General features: G+C 41.7%; 2 protein-coding genes across 5 annotated transcripts in view; one reads left to right on the top strand and one right to left on the bottom strand.

Annotated features, from left to right (window-relative positions):
• The first annotated feature begins 256 nt into the window (after positions 1-256).
• On the top strand, positions 257-8,494 carry FAM8A1 (family with sequence similarity 8 member A1). Its single transcript, XM_042806618.1, has 5 exons — positions 257-873; positions 4,129-4,249; positions 6,495-6,618; positions 6,842-6,981; positions 7,314-8,494. The coding sequence occupies exons 1-5, from the start codon at positions 312-314 to the stop codon at positions 7,456-7,458; spliced, it is 1,092 nt and encodes a 363-aa protein (XP_042662552.1). The 5' UTR covers positions 257-311; the 3' UTR covers positions 7,459-8,494.
• Positions 8,495-10,520: 2,026 nt separating this feature from the next.
• The window catches only part of NUP153 (nucleoporin 153), a 45,507-nt gene continuing 31,475 nt past the window's right edge, over positions 10,521-24,552 (bottom strand). For 3 of the 4 annotated variants that reach the window (XM_042806616.1, XM_042806617.1, XM_042806614.1), the window contains exons 13-22: positions 23,959-24,051; positions 23,639-23,729; positions 23,245-23,364; positions 21,000-21,614; positions 18,869-19,063; positions 17,468-18,310; positions 15,661-16,029; positions 13,618-13,887; positions 12,116-12,275; positions 10,521-11,648 (exon numbers count right to left, since the gene is read on the bottom strand). In XM_042806616.1, coding sequence (XP_042662550.1) covers positions 11,564-11,648; positions 12,116-12,275; positions 13,618-13,887; positions 15,661-16,029; positions 17,468-18,310; positions 18,869-19,063; positions 21,000-21,614; positions 23,245-23,364; positions 23,639-23,729; positions 23,959-24,051 — 2,841 coding nt within the window. In that variant the 3' untranslated portion in view covers positions 10,521-11,563. The remainder of the gene's footprint in view (positions 11,649-12,115; positions 12,276-13,617; positions 13,888-15,660; positions 16,030-17,467; positions 18,311-18,868; positions 19,064-20,999; positions 21,615-23,244; positions 23,365-23,638; positions 23,730-23,958; positions 24,052-24,552) is intronic. The other variant, XM_042806615.1, reaches the window with a different exon arrangement.

Genomic DNA, 24,552 nt, shown 5'->3' on the forward strand with positions numbered 1-24,552 from the left:
ACGTGCTTTCTAAACGGACACAGCCGCCTCCACAGCGTGAACTCGCCTGCCTCCGTCCCTCCCCTCCCCCCCGCCGCCTTTTCGCTTGGAACCGCCCCGGGCGGCCCGCGGCCCCGCCTCAGCGCCCGGCGGTACCATCTCACGAGGAGGGGGGAAGCTTTGTTCTTCCCTGGCGCAGCGGCTGCGTTCCCCCAGGGCTCCGCCTCCCGTTTGGTCCCTTCCTCTGCTTGCCCCCCCTCGCTGAGTGGGAGAGGCGAGGCGTCTTCCCCGCGCATGCGCGGTGAGGGAAGGCCCTCAGCGTCAGAGGGGAGATGGCGGAGCCGGGAGCGGGCCGCACCGGCGCTGAGGCGGCGGCGGCGATGGCGGAGGGCGGCAGCGAGAAGAGGAGCGACGGCCTCACCGAAGGGGAGCCCGCCGCCACCGCCGCCGAGCCGTCACCGCCGCGCCCTCCTCCGGCGGCCGCTGCGGGGGGGGAGGGCGGCGGGGCGAAGCCGCTGAGCGCGGCGGAGTACGCGCGGCGCGTCCACCAGTGGCTGTGGGACTCGTACTGCGGGTACCTCAGCTGGCAGGGCTGCCTGCCCGCCCTCCTCGCCGCCGCCCCCCATCGCGTCGCCGCGCCGCCGCCGCCCCCCCCTCCTCCTCCTCCTCCTGCTTCTTCTTCCCCTCCGCCCGCAGCGGCCGCCGCCGCCTACTACAGCCCCTTCTACCTCTTCGCTCCGGCGCCGGCCCACACGGCCGCTGCCGGGCCGGGGCCCCGCGCTGCCGCCGCTGCCCCCCCGGCTTGGCCGGGCGCGGCGGGAAGGTTGACCCCCCTGCCCAGGGCGGCCGGCGGCACCAGCGGCACCCCCCCCAGGGAGACGGGGCGGCCGGCGGGTGAGTGCGGGCCGGGGGTCGGGAGCGGCGTTTTGGAGGGGGAAGCCGAGTGTGTGGGGGGGTGGGGGGTGGAGTGGTGGTGTCGCTGCGCCTTGTGAAAGGTGACAGCCCCCCGAATGCCTACTCTGAATCCAGGACTTAATCCGTAAGGAGGTTTGGGAGGGTTGCATAGAGCTTGTAATGTGCTTTTGTGGATGCGGGGTTTGTCTTTTTTCAGTGAAACTTGTGGTCACGCATCTAGCTTTGCAAGTAGCCTGTTTGGATGGTGAAATCTAAACCGACTGTCAGTTTTAGTGGGCTCTTGGTGCTCAAATAAAGTCACTTAATGAAATTGAAGCAGAGAAGCAAAAGCAGGCTGACATTGAGCAAGATAGCAGCAGGGCCTGAGATACACAAAAGCCTGTTACGGCTACAAATGTTGAAGGTAGTGCATAGCAGTGCTTCTGTTTATATTTGTTCGAGAGTAAGACACTTGCACTGATCACATCGGAGAGAAAACCTGGAGCACAAGCATTTCTTCTCAAGTCGAGGAGTGCCTAGGTGACATTCCCTGAATGTTTGGTAGCAGCTTGAGTAATGGTAACGGTGGAGCAGAGCACTGCTGGAGAACTCTGGAAGAAAGCCACATCTCTTTCTGCAGGGCAAAGTGCGGCATTGCTGATACGTAACATTGTTTAGAAGCTGGGTGTGAGGGGAGACTGGTTTTAGTTTCTTTCTTTTGAAGGGAAGGGATCTAGCTTTTGAACTTGTTTCCTGGGGTTTTGAGCAGGTGTTGTTTAAACAAAGTTGTAACACAAAGTAGCATTTTCTTTAATTGTTCCATGATTCTCAGTGATAGATTGCTTACAAACAGATACTGCCAGTCATTGAAAAAGAGGATATGGATAGAGGCTCGACTGAAATGATTCTTGGATTTTTACCTAGTTCTTCAGGAACTAATTCCATATATTAAAAATAATTTAGGGCATGAATAGCATTTCATGCTGCTGAACATGTTTATTCTGAACGTTAGATCCTGTTGCGACCCTTGGCCCTCTTAAGGGAACTCTGTACCTGGTACAGCGATACAGTTCTAAACAAAGACTGTGGTGCCGGTGCTTTGGCCCCAGATGGCAGATGGAGGAATCTGCAGCAGCTGAAGTGATTACGGCTCCTTCTTTTCTACTGGAGATTATTGCCCACACAGCAGGCTTGGAGGGCAGGTCATGTATCTGTCCCCGTGCCATTGCAGTTTACAGCCTGGTGTGTTTACGTAAGCTGAAATAAGTGACAGCTTATGGTAATGTTGCAGATTTTAAACTGGGATGTGGAAAAGTGGAATTAGGAACTGCCTCTCCCAGTCCCAGCTGCCTGCAGGTGTGTGTCAGGGCAGGGATATTAGCAGCACTCCGGGCAGTAGCAGGCTTTTTGTGGACGGTCGTCATGATTTAAGACGCTTCCTCCCCTCACCCCTCCCTGCCTTACTGCAGGAGATTACCGCTCTTCTGCGGGGAACAGGAGGTCAGAAAACACCTCCGAGCCTCAGCTGCCCTGTCGCTGAGTGGTGCAAACCCGTCTTTATTACTAGCTTAATGTCAGATCCCAGACTTTGAGCCAAGATGGATGTGTGTTGCGTTTGGCTGGCCCGGTCATGCAAATAGTAACCGCTGGCAAAACAGTGGATTTCGGATATGAGGAACATCTCAAGTCACTGCAATGGAAGTCTGCCAGAGTCTAAGGGTTGCCAGGGCTTCCTAATATAATGGAGTTTAACATAATGTGAATACTTATTTTCTTAGCCCCACTTAGCTTCTTCCTTATTCAGTCCTTGAATCTAATATATTCAAATGAAACTCTGCCACTAACTTCAACAAATGTGCTCCTTTTAACAGAGCAAATAGGTGCTTTTGTCTGACCCTGTAGGCTCAGGCCGGGACTGGGAGGCTCCTTTCTGCCTTAGTTGAAGAATCTGTAATTAGAATTTAGTTGACAACTTGGAGATGCTTTTGCCAATGAGAATTTAATCCATTTTAACATTATATATATAACAGTTATGCTACTTGATAGTTTCAATGCAGAATTAACAGTGAAATGGGAAACAAAGAGATATAAACAAGGTATGTTAAATAAGAACTTGCTCTTACCTAATCACTGCTTGATTATACTTGCCCCATTTAAAAAGAGCCCAAGTGCTGTGGGCCTTCAGTTTTGCTCACATAGCTTGTGAGGCCAAGACTGGCAGTTATCAGTCTCAGCAGTTGAACGGTGGAGGCTTATTCTAAGTGAAATTTGATGACATTTTTTGAAATTGGAGAGAGGGAATGAGATTTGCTTTCCTCTTGCCTTTTTTCCTTTCCCTGTGCATGGGGGTAGGCATTCTCAGAAATACTAAGAAACATAGTCTCTCTTTTCCACAAGTTACATCTAGTAGTACTTGGGTATTTCCAGAGGAAGTTTTGATGCGAGTCCTTGCTGGTTTCCTGACAGTCACATTCAGGAAATAGAGGGGTAGGTGGGTCCAGATGAAATTATTTTGCAATTCCTTGGAAACTTTCTAAGATACTCTTTGAGGTTTTTTTTGCTTTTATCATCCAACGTAGCATTAGCAACAAAAGCTTTTAAAGTGACAGCTTGCTTTGTCCATGTGCACTTGGCCAATTAAATAGGAGAAGTGTGTTACATTTTCTGGCTCATGGTAGGGCAGCGCGCTGTGTTTTATTGTAATAAGTAGTCTATAGGAATGTTTATGTCAAATATGACTAATATTCTCATCAGCTCCTGTTTCTGGGTCTGACTGGAGACAAAATAGGCTGGTTTGCTTTCAGAGAGCTGGTACTTGGTACATATGGAAGCCTTGCTGCTGAGCAATAGAAAAGTTGTGGTAGATCTAGCTTTCCTTTTATCTGAACTCTCAGGTTTACTGAAATCTCTTCTCTAGGAGGCTGTTCTAAACAAAAGAACACAAAAATTGATACATCTTCAATGTACTTTGGTTCTTTAGCGGGATGTGATTTTGTCTGTAATCCTGATTATGAGGGGACTCAGTTCTGAAAGAGTTTGATTTAATTTAAGAAGGTTCTTATAACTTGATTTAAACAATTCAGATCATTTTTTATTTGTACACTTCTAGAATTTTTCTCAAAGATGGTGTGAGCTGAGATCAAGACCTTGATTATGTTCTTGCAGGGAGATTAATGTGAAATGTTCTTGAGATGATAGTGTTAACTTTGCGTTCGTGCAGTAAAATCTGGGTAACATGAACTATTTCTCTTACAGGTCGGGAGTTCATTATCCCATCGTTGGCACACAGGTTCATAGCAGAGATGGTGGATTTTTTTATCTTGTTCTTTATAAAGGCAACCATTGTTTTAAGTATTATGCACCTCAGTGGAATAAAGTAAGTTGAACTATTTAAAGCTTTGGTATATATGGCTTTAAGCTCTTCATGCTCTCTGAGGTGCCATGATGTATATATGGTATGCTTATGCATGTGATGGCACTTAATAACTGTCAAAAGTTGAGGGAAAGCACCACTAGGTTAACCTCCTTTTTAAATACTTCCTGATTTTGGGTCGGCTGGTAGAAACAGAATTTGTACAGGTGTCTTCATAGGCTCACAAACCCTTTACTAAGGCTAGATTAAACTTGCACTCTGATTTTTTGGGGGGCAATAGCAAGATTTTTTAAAAGTCATTTAAAAATTTCAAAGAAAAACATGGACAAATAAACTTGTTGTTTTTTAAACAGCCTTTAAAAATGTACTGGATCTGTTTGGGATGGAGTTAATTCTCTTCCCAGCATCTCCTATCCTGCTGTGTTTTAGATGTGTGACCAAAACAATGGTAACGCACAACAACAAAAAATTCATATCCTGCATGTCAGATATGTATGCACTTTAAAAATACAGCCCGATTGCTGGGAATGCTGCCATGCTGCAGTCTTTACTGGGCATAAGATGGGTTTCTTAAAAGGTATGATTATGCATCATGTATATCAACTGTACACTAGACAGAGATTCTTCGTTTCACATTTTTAGACTCGAAGGTAATCATTTACCTCAAAGACTGTTTCTTCTGTAACTGTAGATATCTTATTCCGTAGCTCATTTAGTTCGTCTGCTTTGGGTTGGTGTAATCAAATATTTCGGTCCGATTAAATGAGACCTTGGTGTAGTCAGTAATTCCATTACTGTACAAACACAATCGGAGTTTTCTGCTAAAGAGCCTTCCAAATGCTGAGTGACCGTAAACTGATATTATGGAGATAACATCTTCCGGACACCTTAAACGGCTGCTTGAAAGGTGTGTGGAAGAGGGTAAAATCTAAAACAGTAAATTTGTCAATGTAAATGGTCAGTGGTTTTTGTTCAGATAAGCATGCAATTAAAATGCTAAAGTCTCAGTTCTGTTTAGTTGCCAAAACCTCCAACTCTAACCTGACAGCTTGTATTTCCATTTTGGTTTTAGTAGGCTGAGATTGATATAAAACGAAGCACTCGGAAAGATGGGGAACAACTGTTGCTTCTGAAAAGTAGTGAAGGTGACAGAAAGAGAGGGAACCTTTTCCAGTTATTTTACAGTATATTCAATATTGCTACTTTTGCAAGAGCCAATAAGTTGCTTATGGGTAACTCCAGAGAAACATTCTGGGGTTTTTTTTGCTTGTGAGATGTGGTGTGCTTGAGGTCAGGCTGAGGAGTTGGGATGAAAAAAAAATACAAAAAAAAAATACATCCCGGCAGGCTCAAGACAGACTTCTGGCCAAGGTGGTATTGAAGGGAAACGCAGGTTCTGCCACACTTATTTTTTTTAATTCCTTATCTTTTTTGATCCTTAAGTCTGAATAAAGAGGAGGGCAAGTAGTACAAATATGGATGGGCTGTTTTGAAGTGGGACTGCACATTTCTTTGTGAGTAGTAGTTCTCACTTAGATGTGTGAGTGCGAAGTCCTTGCCTAATATGTTTCATATGTGTATGGCCATTCCAGCTATCAGATAAGACTGTTAAATCTGTAGAGTTTATCATGTGAAAATGCGCAGTTGACTCAAAATGGATGTTTTGCATAGCTGCTTTGGGGTAAAAAGCTAAAGGTTTCGATTGCTTTAAAACTTCCTCTTGCATGCCATGATGCCTGCTTTACTGGTGAGCAGTGAAGACTACAGTGGCTCACGCAGAGGGAGGCAGGTCTCCCTTGCTTGCTTAGGGAGACTTGCAATTTCTCCCTTGCATTTATGGAGAGGAGTGCTGCCTTTTCCTTTTCCTCGAGAGCTTCTGTTAAGGAAGAAACTTGGATGCCTTCCATTCATACAGAGTTGGGAGATAAACAAGAGGTTCTGCGTGTGATCCCCTAACTAGGGTGAGAACTTTCAGAACGATTCAGCAGCTCTCTACTCAAGGACACTGTTCTGCAAAAGTGGTAATAAAGAATGAGCTTTTCTTAATGACACAGACAAACCAAGCTGGGCAGCGACTCAGAGGGAGACCCGGTGCTCTGAGTTTTAGTGGCTTGTTTAGTATCAGAAAAGCCAAGGAACTTTTGTTCTTTTACTAATACCAGAACTGAAGGAGCGAATTCTAGTATTAAAGGGGTAACATTGGTATCGGGAGAAGGATGGTGTTAAAGTTCAGTCTCCTTTTGTACAGGGACATCTCTAAATTTGCCATGCATTACATAATAGAAGAAATAGATGAAGATACATCCATGGAGGATTTGCAGAAAATGATGATAGTAGCTCTCATCTACAGGTTATTAGTCTGCTTCTATGAGGTAACTATTCATAAACGTTAACTTTTATAATTAATAGTTGTCAGTTGTTGAATAAACGTTTAAAAGATTTTTGTCACCATTAGTATATAAAGTGAATCCTCTTTACAGTACTTTGCATTATGTTTAAGCTTGAGACATTCACGTAATTTTGACGAAAACGACACTTGCTACACCAACCAACAACCTGGTGGTGTGTGGAATTAAAACTACTTTTCTTTTACAGATAATCTGTATTTGGGGAGCAGGTGGAGCAACCCCAGGGAAATTCTTGCTTGGACTGCGAGTTGTGACATGTGACACATCTGTCCTTATTGCGCCCAGCCGTGTCTTAGTCATCCCGTCCTCTAATGTCAGCATGACAACGTAAGTGCTCGTAGCTCAGCCGCACCGCTTTCGGGTGAGTAGCGTGGAGAGTGTGTGATCCGGAAGGAAGTACACCATTTATTTTCAGTATTGACCTTTGCAACAATTAGATTGCAAGAGCTGTTGTTAGATTTTTGTGATCTAAGAATGAAATCACAGTTACTCAATCCTGTGAATGTTTTTCAGGTTAGGTGGTAAAACAGTCTCCTCTGAACTCCGGAGATTGGTTTTTGTGCTGTGCAAAACTGAGGCACTAAACTTGAAAGGAAACGAACTACTAATATAAGCAGAAAAGTGAAAGTGAGGCACTGAATATTATCATCTCGTTTCAGGTCCACAATACGAGCTTTGATCAAGAATTTTTCTATTGCTTCATTTTTTCCCGCATTCATTACACTGCTGTTTTTCCAGCACAACAGAACAGCCTACGATATTGTAGCAGGAACTATTGTGGTAAGAAGAAATGGAGTCAGATGATACCGAAAGATGAGATTTCCAGACTCATTTTGAACATCCCCTCCCACCCCCAGTGAACAAAGACCTACCCCAAAACTGAAATTGAGGTGTCTGTCAGAATCTTTTGCCCAAATGAAATGGGAACTGATTCAGAAGCTAAAGAAAATGTTTTGCTCCCGTATGATGCCAGCAGCTACCTTCAAAGTGTTGGAGTTTTCATAAATGCCAAAGAAGTTTGGGAGAAACAATACATACTAAATCTGGAAGTATTAACCTCTGGTTGATGAGAAAGTGGCTGTGTTAGCTGCAGAAAGGAGCTGTTCCTTTCGTCAGTCTGTGGAAAGCAGACACTGAAAAATACTCCACCTTGAAAGAGGTGTCGCTCCTACAGTTCTGGATGTTGGCAGGTAACTAGAAAATCAAGTTGTTTTCCAAGCAGTTGTTTAAGTCATATGATAAACTCTGAGGGGAAGAGAACTGCAGTATTAAACAGGAAGGCAAATCATGTTAAAATTAAGTTGTCATGGGTGTGGAGAGAGAGATGAGCAGTTGGTTATCGTGTCTCTAACCATGGTCATCATGTCAGTGTATTATTGCTTCACACAGCATATTCCCTCGCCTCTAAGTATTTTATCAGAACACTGATGTGAAAATTTTTTGCATGATTATCTCAAGCATTGTCACTTATTTCACATGTCAAAGCTAATAAAGAGGTGAAATAATATCTGCTTTTTCTCTGGGAAGGGTGTGTTACGCTGCAGTGTTAGTGAGTTGGTGTGTGCAAATAATTTTGGAGCTATGAACAGTACAGATCGTGCTAACGAAAGGTAACTTTTTTGCTTCTGTTTGGAGTGAAAGCACTTGTCTCTTGCATTATAATACCAGGCAAAACAACTGACTGTTTCAGGAGCATGCAGAAAACATTAACCGAAATGTGTTATGGGTGTAAATCTACAGAAGTACAAATACCAGTTATTTTCACTTTATAATTCTGGCTAATTGTTTGTATATTCAGAATAACTTAAATACTGAATAAAGAAGCCTAATTTTGCATGAATACAGAGCTTTGGTAATTTGTTTATTCTTATGTTAGTAGTATCCTGGGAAAAGGAATATAAGCAACAATGTTAATGTTGTATTAAAATTTGAGTAAGTTTGCAATTCTCCCAGAGCCCAGTTTTCGTGTGTTGCTCCCCTGGGTGTAACTTGCCCCTCAGTGGCTGAAGTTCTCACCCTGCCTTCAGTTTTGGACAAGGGTTTGGCTGACAAGAGAAAAGTTTGAGAGCTTGGTTCTCTCTCTTGTCTTCCTGTGAAATAACTCAATCAGTGACATGTTAATATTCTGCAGTATTTCAGTTTGACAGCTGGTGTTCTTCTGTGTACGAGTAGAACGCTCTGTGCATGGCCTGTGTTCTGACCTTCCTCTGCAATGCTGTTTCAGGACCAGATCCACTGCTTAATAGTGGGAGAACAACATTTTCCCATCAGTTTCTGCTCCAGAATGAAGTCGCTACCTTTTTAGATATTTCTGAAGTAAAAAAAAAATCATGTCAGTTAAAAACCTGATTTTAAAGTCTCTGCATAATCAGAAAGTGTATCTGTATCAAAATACCTCAACATTTTGAGGGTTAGTGGTGTTTTACACTAATGTTTTGGTAACAAATTGACTTTGGCACCTTAAATGTACCGTTAGCACTAGAGCAATGTTCCTGACACGTCACAGACATTTTTATTTCAAAGTAGGGGGTGGCAGTAAGCAGGCCTGAATGGAGCATGTTTCTGAGGTTGTCAGATCACTTGAAGATGTTTAGCTGAAACAGAACTTAGAGATACCACTTAAGTGTTCTTTCTGAGAATTGCACTCATGACTTAAGCATTGAAATGAAAGTGGAGGCATGGCAATGAGCCTGACAGACGCTAAAGCTGCCAGAACTAGCTGAAATCCCTTCCAGGGTGAGTGTTGCCTATTCACAAATTCTGTACGAACACAAAAAGAACTTTTGTTCTATTTACAGTAGCTGTGACCTAGAAACTAGGATTCAGGATGGGGGGGGGAGGAAGGGAAAAGCCAGACTTGGCAAAAACATCATTGCTACCCAGTCAGGTGTTAAGGGAACGTCTCTCCCAGCCTGCAGAAAAACACCACCCCCTCCCCAGCAGGTAATGAAAATAATTACAGTGCAAGCAGGGGGGGCCTGTCCATGGAAACACAGGCACGTTAGGCCGTGGCCAGTGCTAGCTTCCAGCTCGTCTCTTAGGCAAGTTGCATGGAGGCTGCAGCTTTCTTCTGTTTGTAGGGTAAGTGCTTGGCAGGTGATAGAGCTAAGGAAAAGAAGTGAAATTTACGGCATTTTTCAGATTTAGATATCTGAAATACATAATTGCATCTAATCTCTCCACAGCTACAGTGGCAGGAGGTGACTGAACAGCAGCTTAAAGTCAAGTTGCTGGGTCTTTTCTACTTACAGAAAACGTAAGGCTCCCACAAAACCAGCAGTTAGCCTTTGTCCTCCTGTCAGGCCTGGTCCGCACGGCTGCTGACGGTGTAAGGCCCGGAGCTGTGCAGGTGCTGAGCAGCAGCAGGGTAAGCAGCAAACCCCAGCAAAGCCTCTGGAGACATTTAAAGCCTGTGCAATTACACCCGTCTTCAGTTCTAGCGGTAGCCCCCCCCCCGACACACAAGAGCATTTCTTTTCCTTTTACCAGAAAAATGTTTAGTGCCCTCCAACTGCTAGAGAAGTGGAAAAAAACCCAAATTACTCATTTACAACTGGGTGTACTTCTCCCTCTTCAGTTAGAATGGTGGTGAATTTTGTAAAATTAGCTTTTTTTTTTTTTTAATAGGTCTATAAAAATTAACTGCAGCCCTTGCAGCCAGACACCTGACACAGACATATGGCTCCAAGGTGAAGTCTACAATAAAACTCTCCTTTGTATCAGGGAGCCTCTAACCAATTGAAGATCCTCTAAAATGAGCATCCGTGTCACTGTCAGAAAGCAGAGGTTGGGGGAAGCGCGGGATGTCGCTCATCTCGTACAGTTACAGGTGCCGGTGCCGTCGTGGAGAGTTGACAACTGCCAGACAATATTTCATAGTTTTTATTGATGGCATTTATCCCATGGTTTAACATGTTAATTATACTGTAATAAACATGGCTTTAATATTAAACTTTTCCTTATTATCCAAAGTCACCACAGTCCATTTCAGTAAATATAAAAATATATACTTAATACTTTGTACAATACTGGTTTTTGGTCCAAACAAAAATGGATCAGAAAAGCCAATAAACTTACTTTAAGAATTCCCAATTTTAAAGATTTTCTAAATGGATTTAGGCAACTTTGAATAATGGGATTTACATAAAATCTGAGACAATACTAAACAAAAATGGCCGTAACACACAAAATTAAAATTTCAATTTCACAGATTTGTTATGCCAAAAAAGTACATAGAGAAACAAAATTGTATTTACACATGTTTCATAATAAAATAACAAAGGCGAGACAGGTGATAAAGGGCTGTAAGAATGAAAATATAGAAATAGCATATAATTATTAAATGAAGAACTACAGATCTAACAAGTCCTTAGCACAGATCATCCTGTAATCAGTCTTCCTCTATCAGAAAATTTTAGTGCACGATACACCCAAACTCACTCACTTCACACATACACCAGCACAAACTCAGCATAGAAATCATCCGTTATCAACATTCTCTACTCTATACAGCATCCCTCGCTGATATAATTACAATTTCAAGGCGTCAGTAAACGCAGATGAGCGCACATGGTGGTGCAGATGAAGAGGTATTGTACAAGCCATTCACTGCGCAGGCTCTACTCACGGCTACAGCCAGACCACGCCGAGTCAGTGAAAGGAGGAACTTGCTGGAGTCTAAAATAGTTTTGCTTGAGAACGGCCCCGTTGCCAACTCTATTCGTTACCAAAAAAAAAATAAACAACAAAAAAAAAAAACAACCTAACAGGAGAGGGAAGGGAAGGGCAGCAGAGTTTGATATTCCTTTAGGCAGATCTGACTTCAGCTAACCCAGCATGAGGTACGATCCCAACAACTGAACAATGCAGGGTAGTAGCTGCTTCCAAAGTTGCTTTACCAATCGGGCGATTATTTTCTACGTCTAACTGCAGTCTTTATCTTCCGACCAGAAACTGAAGATCCAGAGGCAGAGAAAACATTTTTCCCATTAGTCCTATCAAAAGAAATTAGTAGTTCAGAGTTTAGGACAGTGTAGCTGAAAATTCAGTAGCAGCACTGAGTAGATATTCCAGAACAACTGTTTCATAGTCTTGTCTCACTAGTTACCAGCTGGCAACAAATGGCATATGATGAACAGGAGGAAGAGAGTTCCAGAAACCAAAAGCAATTAAATCTCTCTTATTCAGAAGGTAAGTAGCAGCATAATGGCTAGATACGGATTTTACCTTTCAAGAACAAGACAACTGCACATACGTTGAGGGGTGATATTTCTGACAGCTAGGCTCCTTTAAAGATACCGTTGCTTAGTTAGCCCGTCAGGCTAGTACACAGAAGGATGCCCAGTTTAGTTTCAGACTCCAGGGTTCATCTGAACACCTCATGATTTAACAGCAGTAGAGGCTGAACACTGTCCACTGATACTACCCGAAGCTCAAGCGAAATTCTGATACGGTCTCTTACCCCACTATAAATGCTGGAGGCTGGCTGAACGAAAATCCCGAAGAGCCAGCAGGCTGTGCCGGTGCTGCTGGTGCAGGAAGGTTTGCACCAAAAGTAAATACTCCTGGGTTATTGGGGAAGTTGAAATTAGAAGTATTACTTCCGAACTGGAATACAGAACCTGGGAAGATGGGGTGGAAGCAGAAGGGAGTAAGAAAGTTGAAACTGGAGTTCGCCCTTTCCAGCAAAATCCTCACATTCTTCCCACTATCTTTAATAAATTTGATTTACAGGTCACTCGAGATGAGGGACTTCACTTCTGGGGGCACCAGAAGTGCCAGATTACTACAGGAACAGAAGTATCCATTGATTTTAGCAGAGAATCATAAAGCGATTCTTAAAGTAACACTGCTGGCACACTGCTAACTAACAGTTTGCTAACTTCTGTACCACCAGTAAGTTTATACCTGTGCCTACTGATGTTTATTAATAAAATCTTAAATTACAGTATTGAGTGTTGAAGTAAACTTCCTTGTGTTCATGCACTCTGTCTGGGGACTCCCTTTCATTTAATGTACTAACAGAGCACCTCAGCTTAAAAAAAAAAAAAAAATTTTTTTTTAATTCCTATAATTAAATTACCTGATAAGCAACACAGACAAGCCAGGGAGATTTTTATCTTTAAACTGCTACCTGATTAATGTCAAACTGACTGAGTAACGTGGTGTGCCAACTCATCTCTGGACTAGTACAGAAATGTCAGTTATTTTTAATGGAGGCTATTTTGTAAAATGTCTGAGGGGGAAAGAGGAGGCTTTTCCCTTTAAGTATTTGATGCGATGATATCAAATACATATGTTCCGGCAGCGTGTTTTTCTTTTTTAGTAATTACTAGTGTGGAACAGGTTTATCTTACACTTAAATTATAAGGATCATTCTCTGCCTCTTCCCCACGGTATTTTACACTTCGCTGGTAAAAAGAACTTTAAATAAAGTCTTGACCCATAGAATCTTAAAAATAAGTCTGACTATATTCTTACACAACAAAGCCCCCAAACCAAATAAATGGCCAAAGTCTGTTAGTGAAGTCAGATAACTAAGAACTACTCTAACAAATCCAAAAATAACCATTTTGTGGTGCTTCTGCCGTTCTGGTTTGTACAGTCTTACCGGTGAATACTCCGTGGTTTCCAACACCTCCTTCGAACCACTAGATTTCTCAAGAAAACAACCCCCCATGGTTGGGGGGGGGGGGGGGTGCAACCCCCAAGTCTGCTAAGTCTCTTGTGGGGAGGGCTTACTGTGAAGCTGGCATACCTATGGCACGTCCTCCACAGCCATGAGTCAGACACAAATGGCTGAACTCCGTCCCCGTCATTTTTAGGGAGGGAATTCTTACGCTTAAAATATGTGCGCGAGGCAGAAGTCTTCTCTCTCCACATAATTTAAGGTGCGCTTCATGAGAAATAAAAGAAAATAGGTAATCTTTGAGACTGAAAGGGAAGAGGCCGGCCGGCACTCACCAGCACTGGGGGTAGCGGAGCCGAACCCTGGCTGCTGGGCCGCTTGCTGTCCGAACACAGAGGGCTGAGTGCTGCTCGTCACCGAGCCGAAGGCGGGAGGAGCAGGCTGAGCGCCAGTGGAAAACAATGTTGACAGCGATCCAAAACTTGGAGCGCTTGGCTGGCCGGACCCTTGGCTCTGGCCAAATGCTGGTGGCTGGCTGGCGCCAAATGCTGGGCCGGCAGCGGGCACTGGGGGCCCAGAGCCAAACAGAAACGTAGAGGACGACCCTCGGGGAACAGAAGAGAAATGTCAGTATGTGCCGGGGGGATTTCCCCCCCCCCCCCCCCCCTCACAAGGATTAATCTAGAAACAAAGGTTCTAAAACCCCGTGTTGCCCAAGTCTGGGAGCTGAATATTCATCGTAATTTCACACTAAATGTGTAAGTATCTGAAACAAATACTACGTCAGCCATAACAGGAATTGAGCCTTTTCTTGTAAGAAACACGAGAAACAGCATGTTTACGAGAGTCAGACAGAATTAAATCTCAAATGCACTGGCTGTGTAGACTCTGTGTTAGATCCATCTAGACTACTGTGTTAACATTCATGTTCTAGAAGCAGATCCCACAAATAGTACGTTCTCATTTGTATTTACTAAAAGCTGTTCATATCACACACGGAGAATATTCATTCAATTTGTGTTTTTCAAACATGCAAAACACAGCTCCTGATTTGTTAGGATGAGGAGAACACGAATCCTGTCAGCAACTGCACCCCTCTCTGCCCCAGTGTTTACCATTATCAACTTCCAGGGGCCCAATCAAATTTGCAGTGATAGATCTGTACCCAAACCCCCCGTCTAAACAGAGCAATTCTCTCCGTAACATCATCAGACAACCAGCTCATTTGTTTAGCTGCTTCGGTTCTGCGTGGCCAGCAGAAATAACAAAACAAAAATATGTGACTGAACAGTGACTCTGAACATACACAGCAGATCTGATTACGCAAAAGGAGACATTTTAGACAGCGCTATTAATGCAATTTAAGCAGCCTTCGTGCAACAGAGAATACCCTCTATTGCACCATAACTTGGAATGGCTGATTGTTTTTCTTTCCAAGATGATGAACAGATATACAGTAAAAGTTAACATTGGCTTCTGCGTTAAAACAAAATCCTTTGTGAAGATGTTTGAAATACAGCGTCGCCTACTAACAAAGTGACACGGAGAGTTACTGATCTGTAAGCAAGTTAAACTGATCTGCTGGTTGTTATAATTTAGGACTGGTTTTCTCTCTGTTTCAGATGCATAAGAAAGTGTGTAAATTTTATTTCTGTGAATGACAAATTTAAGCAAGCAGATCAAACTAGATGAAGTCTCTTCCTCACAGGTTCAATCTTATTTCCAACGTACTGCTAGGCTAGCAGGAATACAGATGATTTGGCAGATTTATTCATGTGTCATACTGCTAAATTCATGCAGTGGGGTAACGAACATAAATAGTGATGAAACTTTACAGATTGCTATCCCTGTCTTCTCTAAATTGCTAGAAAGTTTACAAACACTGGCCATAACGCTTATTGGAAACCAATCCTTAAGCATCAGCAATTGCATGTAGCGGTACTGTTTATATATCCACTTATGGAGGAAGGATTTTGCAAATCTTGACATTATTTTACAACAGTTGAGAGCTTTAGGTATGGCAGAGAAAAATCAGGGAAGCCGTAATTCACTGACTTCTAACTGTAAGCACTGGATTGGTAGTTAGAAGAAATAAACTACGATTCTCGTGGTGAAAAGTTCCTATACAAACTGAAATCCAGTAAAGGGTTGGTCCTTTGCATAAAGCAATGCTGCTGCCAGTTCATTCCCAAACTGTATTTCCCAGACTGTGAAAAACTGAGCCCCAGTTTATAGTGCTGAAAATACATATTCAATACTTTTCTCTATTTCCGTGCACTTGGCCTACACATTCTCCAAAGTAAAATGTTCATGAAACAGTATTTCCTTGGTCCACTATGTAACAGCAAAACCGAGAAGAGCATCTATTTAAAATGTACCTGTTGAACTCGATGTGGTGGTGGCTCCAAAGCTAAATCCTGAATTTGCTGCATTGGTACTGCTGGCTCCCGAACCAAAGAGAAAAGAAGCAAGAGCCGTGCCGGTGCTGGAAGATGTGGTTGCTGGTTTGTTTTCTTGAGAGAAGCCAAACGACTGAGATGCTGCAGATTCTGCAGAATTGCCAAAAACAGAGCTGCTCACAGTGTTGCTGGGTTGTCCAAACACGAAGGGAGTGGGAACCGGCTGAGGATTTGAGGAAGAGATGGCGCTGCCAAACACACTGCTGCTGTTGGCTGAAGTGGCGGGTACGACTGTGCTGGAGGAGCTAGAGCTCAAGAAGCTGAAGGATGGCTTTGCTGCTCCTTGATCTGAAAGGAAGAACAAGGGCACCACTGCAGGCTAGGCTTCATTTGGTACAAGCACTAAGCACTGGCTGTCATTACCTGAGCCGTTATTAAGCAGTACTTCTGAACTCTTCAAACAAAAATGTATTTCAGATGTTCCTTGAACAACATTAATCACCTCTAACAGCTTCATGGCTTTGCCCAATGGAATACTGAAAGACACAGTTTCATTGTAGCTTGTTCAAAAATACAGCCCTGTGCCTACAGCTTTATGCCAGGCAAAAGCCTACCATCCTCCAGCCTAACTCTCCCAAGCTTAAATTCATTGTACTTAAGTAGGGGAAAGACCAGCTTTCAGGAGCAACAGAGAACAACCCTCCATCAAGACCACTGTTCTGAAGCACTGTGTACAGTTTTACACATTTAAAACAGAGCTGTCTGTTAAAGTCAGTCATTCTTCAGCTTCCCCTAAGCTGCTGGTCGAATTCTCATTATTAATTTGTGATCTTATTTCAATTTCCCACTTTCTTTTTTTTCCAGCAGTTATGGCCCCTTTTAATCTATGCCATTTTTAAGGCACTATACCATTCTTAAGAATGCTTGTTAAAATTTCCTTTTTGCACAAGGTGCTTCATCAGATTTCAGTAACTAAAACAAACTCCAGAACTTTACCGGCAGCTAAAAAAACCGCAATCAAAACCCAACCTCAGCCCCTTTCCCCCCAACCCCACAATCCCCCAAAGACCTGTTGTTCAGCAGCAGTTCAACCGTAAGAATGCTGTGATTAAAACCAGTATAACCCTATGTACTGCTTTTATTCAGGGTTACTTATCGATGTCCTTTTCCATATCACTTCAGAAGTTAGAAACCAATTCTGTTCTCTAAAACACAGTTGCCAAGTCACACAAATGGAATTCAGCAACCAGAATTTTTCCACACAGTGATCATCACTGAAGAACTTTAATCCTCCGCTGCAGACTTTCAACAAATTAAAGCAATACAGAACTGTGTAATATCCATGAAGTGATTTTTGTACTTTTGCAGCAGTAGAGAAGAAGCAGTATTTCCTGTAGCATAGCTGCAATACATGGGAATAAGATATCCCCCCCTCTCATTCCCTCACTATGAAAAACGACACTAGTATGAAGACTCTATACTGCACCATACTATAGATTTTATCACCAGCTGAGCTGCTACTACTGAGACAATAATACAACTTGTGTGCTCATACAAGAAGCGATACAGGTTCCTTAAGGTGTGAAGGTCTGAAAAGGAATCGCTATATATTGTCTACAAGTCAACGACCAGAACTAAAGACAGGCTGCAGGCAGTAATTAAGCCTCTTCTGAAGTTCTACTGCATGATATATATCAAACGCTACAGATTTTGCCCTGTATGGGCCTCAGAGGTATTATTTGATGGACACGAGCAAACAAGCAAAGACCAAAGATGTTCTGTTTACCTGAAGTACTGGTTTGTGCCCCAAATGCAAAAGATGGCTTTCCCTGCTCACTTTCCTTCTCCGATGGTTTAACAAAACTAAAATTGAACATAGGTTTTGCTGTGCTCTCCTCTTTGGTATGCTCAGCCGTCCCAGCTGAAAAGATGGGTTGTGCCTTTAACTCTTCATTGTCAGCTTTCTTTCCAAACGTTAATGGAGCAGCAGAAGTGACAGAGTCCTGTTTCTCTTCTGTCCTTCCCAAAACAAACTGTGAGGCAGGTGCAGACTCCGCACTGACAAAAGAGAAGCCTCCCTTTGTTGAAAGAGTTTCATCCTTTTTCTCATCTGATTTCTTAAATGGAAAAGCAGGTGATGCTACCTCCTTTTCTGCCACAGTTCCAAAAGTGAAGCCACTGACTGTGGTTTTATTCTCATTGGTAGCTACGGAAGAAGTAGAACTTGTGCCAAAACCAAAGTCTCCCAAAACTGCTTCCTCTTTCTTTTCCTGCTGCCCCAGGCTCGGTGTCCCAAACTGAAATGTTGAAGAAGGCTGACTGCTTGTAGATGGAAGTCCAAACGTAAAACTGTTACTTTTACCTTCTTTGTTACTGTCTTCTGATTTAGAGTCTGAAGAAGAAACTCCAAATTTGAAGTCCCCTGAACTAGTAGAAAACTTAAATCCCCCAGTCACACTGTTGGAGGATGCAGATTCAGATGAAATGCCGAACTTGAAGCTCCCTTGATCTCCAAATTTAAAATTTCCTGTGCTACCTAATGTATGAGAGGATTCAGAGGAGGATGACGGGACACCAAATGTAAATGATGGCATTGCAGCATTTGTTGACACAGTAGCAGGACCAAAACCTGCAGAAATTAGTAATAATGTTAAGTTTGCAATATATGACATAATACATGTAGACTTTAGCTACATGGCTGGGATTCTAGTCCTGAACTTCCCAGAGTCAAAACTGTTTACAAATAAAAAAAAATTAAAAAAAAAAAAAAAAGAGAAACAAACCACAAAACAAGTAAGAAAACTCCACATTTCCTCCCTACACACAACTTTCTGCAATGGTACTCTTCTGTCCACTACCTGGCTTTGAAATGTACACCGTTAACATCTTTGAAAGATTATTCTTTTAGTCTAAACTCCGAATGAAAAACACATAAAGAACAGCTATGTCACTAATACAAGCTTTTATCTAAAAAGCATAAATCTTTTTCTGGGGAAAAGGTATGGAAACATAGACACATTACGTTACTTAAGCAATATTCCTAGAGGAAAAATCAACAATTCTGCCATACCTCAAAGGAAAAATAATTATACTTAAAAAAAAACGAAAACAAAACAAAATCAAAACAAAACTAAAGGAAAAAATAAATTGCAGAATGCACATCCTTGTTTTTCTCATTAAGTATTACCTTTGAGCTCTGCTTTGGTGCCTGGCTTTGCACTTTCACAGGATACACATTTTGTGTTTTCTGCTTTGTTTTGGACCAAGCAGACCTCACAATCCCAGCTTCCTTCGGGCTTCTTGAATTTGTCTAAATCCAGAAATCCTCCAGAAGTAGTAGAAAATGCAGAAACACTGCTACTGGTCACAGGCACTGAACTCCCTGAGAAATAAGAAAGATAGTTAATCATCCTGCTTAAATGATAAAGTGAACATGAACTTTTCAAAAAAACTCTTAAATGCACACTAAATTACAAAGCATAGAAGCGTAAGAGTAAAAAAAAGCCAAACTATAAATTAATCCCAGTCAAACTCAACCCCAGAATGTAAACAATATAAACACCTAGATTCTTCTTCGTAATCTATATATGATTTTAAGCACAAATTGAACTAATGACATTTAAATGGCAACTATTTATGCAGTTCATACAACAGAGCAACATAGCCTATTTCAGACTTAAATTAAAGATACTGTATTCAATGAAAACTACTAAAAGAATTTCTGGTGACACAAGTAACCCGCAGTCAAAGGTAGCACCACTCAAGTTAATGACCAGTGTCAAGTGATGCGAGGCTAAGAATTCGCCAGAATGATTCATCACCAAATCCCAAAGACAGACGTGTTCAAACCTACATCATGACAAAAAAAAAAAAACAAACAACCCAAAGAGGAACTCAGAGCTTCCAAACCCACAACACTGAGTTCACTACACAAGTTACACTGTTTTCAACAGCAGCAGAAACCTCCATGAAGAGGCCCGAAAGACAACGCTTGCCTTCTGATTTTTCTCCCCTGTAAAGGAAGAGATGTCACTTGACGCTTCACCCCAGCAGAAAACTTCAGCTCTGTAAGTGTGAGGACTGAAGCGGGCATCCAGAAGGCACAACACCTTCACATAATTGTCACGTGCACCTACAGCTGTAAACCACTGAGGGTGGCATTTAAGAGAGAGGCAGAGGATAATGTCTCAAATTCAAAACAGTAGAGACAGGAATCAGTCTTCTCTTCCACAGCACATCCAGAGAATTTTTATCTTCTCATTTTACTGGCCTCACTCGTCCCCTTGGCAGAGGTAATATTCTGCATCATAATGGTCACAGTAAAACCCCTCACATTTCCAAAATTCCTCCTTGCAATGGCTAGGGTCTCAGACAGAAATGTCAGCTGATCACTGAGGCTGAAAGTCCATGAGAATAAGCTCCCTCTGAAATGCATTACCTTACCTGAAGAAATTCCACTCCTACCGTACAAGATGATTACAGTCTAGTACATCTTCGATTCCCCCTCCCCTTCCCAGATATATTTGTGAATGTGGTTTTTTGACATACTAGTATATGAAAGTATAAGAGCCAATGAAATTTAACACTAAAATAATCATTTGTGCTTTAAAAACAATAAACTCACCGCACTCAAGATCAATTACAATCACATACAACTGGAAACAACCCAGAGCTGTGCTGAAGAAGATGCCGGCCCCGCTAAGGTCTGGAAGGACCTTGACCTTCTGGAACAAGGCCACCCGTGCTCAGGAAGGCTACCACTGGCCTCCACAGGCATAGCTGAAGGTACGGTTTTGTTTTAGCTTAGATAACTAGTTAAAGACTACACTGTCTTGAAATCTGGCTTCATACCTCTGCTCAATTACACATAAACGCTGAGTGGAGACATTTTTAGCCGCGTTCTGTACATACTGTTTCTACTGATGTTTTGAAAAAGCAAATTTCGAAAGAGCAATTTTTAACTCTTTCTATGGAGTTCCTATTTTTCCCCAAATGAAAATGAGTAAATTGGTTTTAAGTTAATTAAGGCATCCAGTTTAGTCGTCTCTCCTCACCAGCTGCAAAGCAGGGTATATTTGCTTCAATTCAGCTCTGCACTAATATATTTCACAATCAGTTCGATCCATGTGACAGGCTGGAATCTGGGCCGAGACCTCAAAAGTGCCTGTAACCATTCCTGCAGACAGGCCTTAATCCATCCTGTCTGGCATAGAGCCATGCTGCTGAAAACGTTTTGGGTTTGGTTTTTTTTTTTTTTAATATGCAACTTATTTTATTCTGCACAGAGGGTGAGATTGAAACAACAGAAAAGAACACACCTGGCTTCTCAGACTGACAAGCTACGCATTTGCTGTCTTCTGCCTTATTTGATACGAGGCACACCGCACAGTCCCAAGAGCCTTTTGGCTTCTTAAATTTGTCTCCAAACCCCAGAGTGACTGTTGTGTCAGTGCTGCTGGAGGAGGACGTCACTGTCACCGAGCTGTCTGTGACCACTGGCAATGTCAGGGCAGGCATTACTCCTGTTCCAGGCTTTGGTGTCTCACACGCTATACATTTTGTAGCTTCGGGTTTGTTCTGGACCAGGCAAGTATCACAATCCCATGTGTTGGGTGCTGTTTTAAATTTGTCTTCAAAGCCCAACGTTCCCGCTGTAGGGACTGCTGCTTTAGAGGCAGCACACTGACTTGAGCTTATCGTCTGTTTGGTACTCTCAACTGTTGGCACTTTAGCAGCTTCGCATGTTACACACTTGCCATCTGTGGTTTTGTTTTGCAGACATGGGTCACAGGCGTCAGACTGCCAAAATGAGGATGATTGTTTAGAGGTGTCTTTACCTGCAGAAAAACTACTTATTGCAGGCCTTGTATAGACCACTGTGCTTGTAACAGGCTCTGCAGATGTAGAGGAGTGTGTTTTCACAGACATAAAGCCTAGAAAAAAAAGTAAACAGGAAAACATCTTACTGATAAAGCAGTACCCTCACTACATACAAGTTACTTATAATACTAGACAGCATAAATTTAAACAAAGTGCCAATGGTTGCAACTATACATTCCAACTAACTGCAAGAGGAAGTCCCTGGAAATCTTATCTAAAGGGGTGAAATTTCATATGCTGCACCTGGACACAACAGAACATTTATTTAAAGCTAGATTTAACTCTTTATTTCCAAGGAGGTTTCAAATACAACTCTTCACTGGTAGATACAACTGTGAACAAACAGTACTGAAAGCTGACTGTCCATCGTAGACTAGAAATAATCCAGTTTCATTTTAAGACACCATACCCAATCGAATCAAATTTCTAAAGCTATTTCTGCCATAGTTGATGACTCACATTTACTTTAGTAGCTGTACAGCAGCTGGTACTTGGAGCAGCAACCCACATGGTATTTCCCCACAGATACAGTATTAAGTAATAAATCTGAAGACAACAGAACAATTGTTATCCATAATCTTTGTTCAGAAGCCACTGGGCACAGGCCAACTCCTTATTTAAAGGTGCCAATTTTAACAGAAAACAAGAACCACCAATATAGGAACACTAAACAAAAAGCTACAGCAATGCATGTTAAATAGCAGCACAAATTACTTGTAAAGCTAAAATTAAGAGGGGCTATTTATTATGTTGTTGTCATTTTGGGGCTGTTTTTTTTTTTTTTTAATACCAGAAGTGGAATCTTTGAACAGTGTGGATTTAGAGCCTGCTCCTCTTAAACAGATAAAGAAAATCAGTGTCACTTCACTCACTGGTCTTTCCTTAAACAAAACACACAGTGTATTTTCTCTCCCTTAGCTCCTTCCATTATAAAAAGGTGCCGTCTTCTTAATAAGCATATAGGATTTGTCACTTCATTAAAAGAAAGTCCCGCTGTAACTGAAGGCTTATGGGAAAGGATCAAATTCAATGAAGTCCTTTTTCTTAAAACAAAAAGATGACCTACACACATACACACTTTATTAAACAGTTTAAAACAACCGCAATTACTTAAAAATAAAAATTAGAAAAGGGGTTTTAAAGTGGCACAGTTCTACTTAAAATTTGTATTTGAATCCACAGCAACTTGTATCATTTAAGGCTGAAAGATTTGCAGCTTTTGAAACATCTTTAGGAATGAAACTGTTTTTACTATTCTTAATTTCCAGGGATGGTGAGGGTAGAAGAGGAAGGTGTAAAGCATTTTACAAACATTTCCTTTCAAATTCCATAAGTTTTATTTATTTAAAATGAAACACTGATTATTTGACTCATTCTCTTCATACTTCAGTTACAATTACATCCTAACACATAAAGCAGAAGCAAGGCATCTGGTTTGAAGTTGCAGTTTTCCTTTTAGCAATAAACGCTGCTTAGAATAGAAGGGGAGATCAACCCTAACAGATGCCGTGTTTCACGTAATGCTCTCCTATGTTTGCATTTACAGCTAATATTGCATTAACTGTGACAAAGTGGTTTTTATGTTGTTGTGGTGGTGGGTTTTTAAAAAAAAAAAAAAATCAATGTAGTTATATGCTAGCATAATTCCTGCATTGTATTTTTAAAAGGAGTACATTATCTCACCAGGGCTTTTTAGAATGTCTAACACGCTTCCTTCCTTTAGGACCTTCACCGGTTTGGAGGCGCCATCGTACTCTTCTTCTTTTTCTGTCTTATTGCTGGTGCTGTTTACAGTGGTGGTATCTTTGAAAACAAAACGTAAGACACCTTTCACAAAGAAATCCACCTAAAATATAGTCACATTTGCTAGAAGCTTCATGCTTCTTATATAAGAATCTTCAAAATTCTACCTTGTTTATAAGAATTTAGAATTCCAATTTGGTTAAAAGGCAGATCTGTCACTGAAAACACACTTTGTCTGGAATTGCTAATATGCTCAGAAAGGATAGATTCACTATTTAATATACAAAAAAAGAAAATCAGCACTTCAGATCTGAAATGCTAAAATTTCTGTTACCTAGAGTAAGTAAGGATGTCACTGGTGTATTACCGGATCCAGAAAGATCTGCTGATTTTACAACAGGAACACTAAATGTAAACCCAATCTGCTATGAAAAAAAAGAGAGATTTTTTAGATTTTGAAAGTGAAGAAACTTTATTCTAATTTCACACACAAATAATAATTTGAAATCCTGTCTTCAAACTTTTCTTATACATGCTGGATGACAAATTATAAGCCAGAAACCTATATATTCCTTTCCCCCATTTATTAGTGCCAATTCTGCAATATTCTACTAAAGCCTTGAGAAAAGTCTGAACTTTGTTTATTTTGCTTACAGACAACGGAGGTAGCACTTCCGCCTCAGTAGATTTCACAATCGGAGATGAAAATCTGAACACAGGACTGCCAACGTTACTTGCTGATTGTACCTGTATTTTCAGAAGAATTAGGGTTTGTATGCAACAGAAAAATACATTGGCAAAACAATACAAGCTACCTGAATCCACTCTCTAACAGACGTTCTTCACTGAAGTTAGGAAATCTGACGTTTGATACTTATTTCTAATTGACAGGTAGAAGTTTTATTAAAAGAAAATGAAACTTGCAAGTAAACATATAGTACAGTATCATCAAAACCAAATCCCATAAACCAAGAGAAGAAATGGAGATGCTACTTCGATCTAAATATATGGAAAAGCAAAGCAGGCAGCTTAAGAACCTTTAACTCAGCTCAATCATAGTCAGAGCTTCAGCAAATACCTCAGTATGTTAAAGCAGATACCTGCTTCAAAACACAGAAAAATCTCTCAAGTACTCTGGAACAGATGAATGTTTATTTTACTGCAATAATATTCCAATATTGCACCCTAGGCTCATATTCTACACTAGGCCTATATGCCCATAAATGCTACCTCTAACTTACTAACTTA

This window comes from Tyto alba, unplaced genomic scaffold, assembly GCF_018691265.1.
Source record: "Tyto alba isolate M040663 unplaced genomic scaffold, T.alba_DEE_v4.0 Super-Scaffold_48, whole genome shotgun sequence".
Taxonomy (NCBI): Eukaryota; Metazoa; Chordata; class Aves; order Strigiformes; family Tytonidae; genus Tyto; species Tyto alba.